We start from the raw sequence: 4,616 nt of genomic DNA, 5'->3' as shown, positions 1-4,616 counted from the left end.
TAAACACTGAACACCACCCTATACGACTACTACATGTACATGTACATTAGTCTACACGTTGGTTTCCTCTTTATTATACGTGTGAGCGCGTGTGGGTGGTGTCATACCCATTTATAGCCTTTTGTCAAGGCTTTCGTTACTTGCGTGCGTGGTCTCCTCCCGTTCCATAGTGGCTTGGGATCTCGGCTCTCCAAGCATTAATGCTTTGAAAAAAGGCTAACCCATAAAACAACTCTTGTTCCTAGTCTACGCAACACAGTGTACATACAGAGTTAGATTACAGACTACTCACCATGTGTATGCAACCTCGTTTCCGTATTACTTTATTTCCAACGGTACTTTACATTAAGATGAGAGATCGAGAGAAGTCAACCTCGTATTGCTCGATGGTGTTATAAGTGCAGCTGCTAGTACATGTGTACAATTCATGAACTTTATTTTGGTGCAGAAAAATTGGTTATAAACCGCCGAAATGGAGCTACTTTCCGATCAAGGGTTCCGAGTTGATGGTCGTCGTCCTCATGAATTACGAAAAATCCAATGTCGCATGGGTGTATTCAGGCAAGCTGATGGATCCGCTTATATTGAACAGGGCAATACGAAAGCTCTGGCTACAGTTTATGGACCGCATGAGGTATGTATGTAGTGTCATAACTCTGTATGTGTACATGTTGTGCCGTGTGTAATGTGTTGTTCTGTCATTGTACACAAATACAATGACAGTAATGTATAGGCCAAGACAAGTTGTTAATTATATTTGATGGAACTTGTTGCACTCAATTTCATATCTATAAATTATTGAATAATGGTAAAGTAAATGGAAAAGTTTCCGTATGGCGCCACCACTTTTTAATTCGAAATAAAATAATTGTATATACATGTACACATGTATATTTATTAGTAATTTAGTATCTAATTTACCTGATTGATATATCCCTTTTTGTAAAAATGAGTGAAAAAGTGGTGGCGCCATACGGAAAGTTATCCAAGTAAATTACCAAGTTTCTTGTGCCTTTATTTAATTTTTTATAATATTTGAATTTTTTTTTAAATAAATTAAAAAAATTAAAATTAAATGGTTTGTTTTTGTTTTCATTTACTTTTTTTATTTGTTTACAAATGAAATATAATAAATATTATAAATTGTAATATTTGTAATATTATAAAATAAGTGTTTTACTACTGACACTGTATATTGTCATTGACAACTGTTTGTAAATAAATGTGATATTTTATTTAGGGGCAAAATGAAGAATATAAATAAGAATAAGATTATGGCAATTGGCCTGGGGTTACCTAGTAATTCAACATTTTTTCAAGTTTTCAATTAATGAAAATTCATCCCATGACTGTTGATATGATTGTTTTCTTTGGCCCTTTTCGAAACAACGCCTTCGTCTTTGGATTCGGCAATCAAGGCTAGCTTGGCCCCGCCGGTTGTTTTGACAACTGCGCGTGCTTTGCGTTTACTCGCTCAGCTAGGCTTCAGACGAGATAACCGAGCCTCAAGCCGAATTCAAAGCCGAAGCCATGGTTTCGAAAAGGGGCCTTTGTTTCCCAAAACTTCAAAACTATCTGTGAGACATTGTATACAAACTGTGGCCATCTGTTTTTGTTTTGTATTCATAGTTTTGGCTGTGAGTTTGCAACAGATTAGTCCAACTTCTTTATTTATTGCTTCTTTTACAGGTGACAGGAAACCGTTCCAGAGCCCATCATGATCGCGTTAATATTAACTGCCAGTACAGCATGGCAACCTTTAGCACTGGTGAGAGAAAGAAGAGACCCATGGGGGATCGGAAATCACAAGAAATGTCTCTGAATTTACAGAGGACGTTTGAAGCAGCGATTATGACCCACTTGTATCCACGCTCGCAGATTGATATTTATGTTCAGGTACGACAGATATGAAATAATCAAAACAATTTAAAATGATCAATCATTGTGTGCACAACTATGAGGTTCGTTTTGCAATTGTTTCCATGATGGCAGACGATAGCGGAATGAACCTCATAGTTTTAGGATAAATCCTACTCCTGGTAAATATTTCCAGATGATGTTTGTAGTAACACCATTTGTGAGTAGTGTTGTTCCTGAGAAGAACCAGTGGTTTAAAATCAACATTTCGTAACTATTTCCAAACATTAATTTGTGTGTCTTTGGAGCATCAGACAAGCCCAGTGCTAAATCATGTAATTCACTGTGCCTTATTTCGTTACAGATTTTGCAGGCAGATGGAGGGAACTACTGTGCATGTGTTAATGCTGCTACATTAGCAATCATTGATGCCGGCATACCCATGAGGGATTACATTTGCGCATGTTCAGCAGGTTTCATCAGTGACACCCCCCTCGTTGATATCAGCTATTTGGAGGAATCTCTCGGGGGTCCTGAGATGATCTTAGCCGTCCTGCCCAAGTCAGAACAGATTGCCTTATTTCAGTCCAACTCTCGTCTACATGTTGATAACCTCTCCCAGGTGTTGGACATGGCAATGAAGGGATGCAAGGATGTGTATACAGTACTGGATGGAGCAGTGAGAGACCATGTTAGTGAAGTTACTGACAGTATGGATAGGAGTTGAATCTATCATCTTGATTTGGAGTTGGTTGAACAAAGACAAACTGACTGGAGCAGGATTCGGAACACCGGATTAACGCGCCGGTGCTCTACCAACTGAACTAAGTAGCCCTACATGTACATGTATGCTGGGGATTTTCCCTCTTTGTCGATATCTTTGGTTCTCTATCAACATCATCACAGAATTGTTTACTTTGGAGTATGGTTTGAGGATGCTCTTATCATGTCAGTACCACAGTGAAGTTTATTCTCAGAGAAGTTCATCAAAAACATACAGAACTTGGTTGCAAAATTACTTCTTTCAATTTTGAGAGGAAGGGGCAGGATCCTTCCCATGCACAAGCTTGCGCACCGAGCAGATAGCGCGAATTGCATGCAGATAAGCGCAAATATCAGCTGATAAGGCAAAACATAAAATTTGTATATTTTACTAAAAACAATTCATGTATAAACACGCGAGTAGAAAACATTCTAAAAACCTTGTTTTAATTCAGCTTGCTTTAATCAAACTTCCAAAAATGTTTGACCACAATGACCCCCAGTTCTGACAAATCCTGGGAGAACCTCAGCTTACTGCATTTCTACACTTTGATGGACAAATTTGGGGGTATTTTGTTTGTTACTACACAAAAGTTTATCAATCAAAGCAGAAAATGAAAACTTGAATTTGTTAGTACTGTGTATTCTGTGTGTATTCTACCTAAGATGAGGTTCTGATCAAGGTTTCTCCTTCATCCATCTATAGAACATCATCGGATTTTGATAAACAGAGTACAGCAGTGACCCACAATGAAATGACAAACCCAAAGTAACATCGACTTGTTGAAATGCTGTTTTATTCTCAAAATCAGTTTTATTTGAGAGATTTTATAACTTTAGTTTTAGGGTCAAATGATAGCCTTGCTCAAGGCAGTCGAATTATTCACTCCGAAATAAGACCGCCGTTTTATAAAAACCCACCCGTATACACTGCAACCACATCGCACGACACGATGTGAATAATGGGACTCCCTTGAGCAAGGCTAGTCAAATGAATGAGAACACCCTAGTGAGAACATAATTATTGTGACGACATTGGTCTTTATTCCGCTATAGTTAATGGCCAGATTCCTTCCATATCATCCAACATACACCACTTTGTGGTAACTCAATACATACATTGTACACATGAATTGTTGGACTTGGTTAAGATTATGAATGAATTGCCTATTCAACTTGTATGTAATGTAGGCCTTGTGTCCAATAACCATCAATGTCGGAAAATTTGTGAACAGAATTTTGGACTTGAAACAAATTCTCCTTATGGATTCACAAGAATTCCTTTGCGCCATAAGACTAGCTCCAGCTGTACTATAACCCAATACTTCTCAAATAACTGCAAATCCCAAATCACACACTTGCTTTTATAAAATCATAAATCTCTGAAAGAAATCATGGAAATTATGGCAAAAAACAACTTCATTTGACGACTTTTCAAGTCCAACAGCATGGGCGAGTCACTTTTAAAACAAGTTCCAGAAAGCCATTTTTGTTTCTTTCACATTACCAGCACTATACTTGGGAGAACTAAAGGTTGCCCAAGTTTTCTTTCTGAACAAAGACAAATGCAGGGTCCAATTATACACTGGATCACTGTTAACTTTTGACTTTTGACCTGTACATGTACATCCTGTACCAAGCAGTGTAGACCAATTGTCGCAATAGATGGATTGCAATAATAGATGATTTTTTTTTTTGAATTGTGCACGCGTGAAGAGCTGCCACTGCCTAAAAGTCATGCGCGGCTCGTACACGCCAGCGTGTACACAAGTGCACTTTTCCCATTGTTTTACATCAAAGATGGTGTTCGAAGACGCATATATTGTAACCAATCTATTAGTCAACTAATACTATAGTCCCTCACTCAATCTTGCTCCTGGTTATAAAGTGTCAACTATGGGTGCGTTCGCTTAGCTTCCCTGGGTCGACCCCGGTCTGTTCGAATAGCTTTGACTTGGCTCACCCCCAGTGCCCTGCTTGTGGAGTAGGTCACTTTG

General features: G+C 38.4%; 1 protein-coding gene across 1 annotated transcript; it reads left to right on the top strand.

The window, feature by feature from the left end:
* The first annotated feature begins 346 nt into the window (after positions 1 to 346).
* On the top strand, positions 347 to 4,384 carry LOC117288966 (exosome complex component RRP41-like). Its single transcript, XM_033769846.1, has 3 exons — positions 347 to 634; positions 1,690 to 1,896; positions 2,222 to 4,384. Exons 1-3 carry the CDS (start codon positions 473 to 475, stop codon positions 2,582 to 2,584), a joined length of 732 nt encoding a protein of 243 aa, XP_033625737.1. The 5' UTR covers positions 347 to 472; the 3' UTR covers positions 2,585 to 4,384.
* Positions 4,385 to 4,616: the final 232 nt, after the last annotated feature.

This window comes from Asterias rubens, chromosome 4, assembly GCF_902459465.1.
Source record: "Asterias rubens chromosome 4, eAstRub1.3, whole genome shotgun sequence".
Lineage (NCBI taxonomy): Eukaryota > Metazoa > Echinodermata > Asteroidea > Forcipulatida > Asteriidae > Asterias > Asterias rubens.
The sequence above is the reverse complement of the archived record's forward strand: the minus strand, read 5'-3'. Positions and strand labels throughout refer to the sequence as shown.

Bases quoted from the DNA above. Each gene is read 5' to 3' on its own strand.
- LOC117288966 (XM_033769846.1), top strand. From the start codon at position 473: ATGGAGCTACTTTCCGATCAAGGGTTCCGAGTTGATGGTCGTCGTCCT. The intron at 635-1,689 runs GTATGTATGTAG...CTTCTTTTACAG, and splicing joins CAGTTTATGGACCGCATGAG to GTGACAGGAAACCGTTCCAG. The intron at 1,897-2,221 runs GTACGACAGATA...ATTTCGTTACAG, and splicing joins AGATTGATATTTATGTTCAG to ATTTTGCAGGCAGATGGAGG.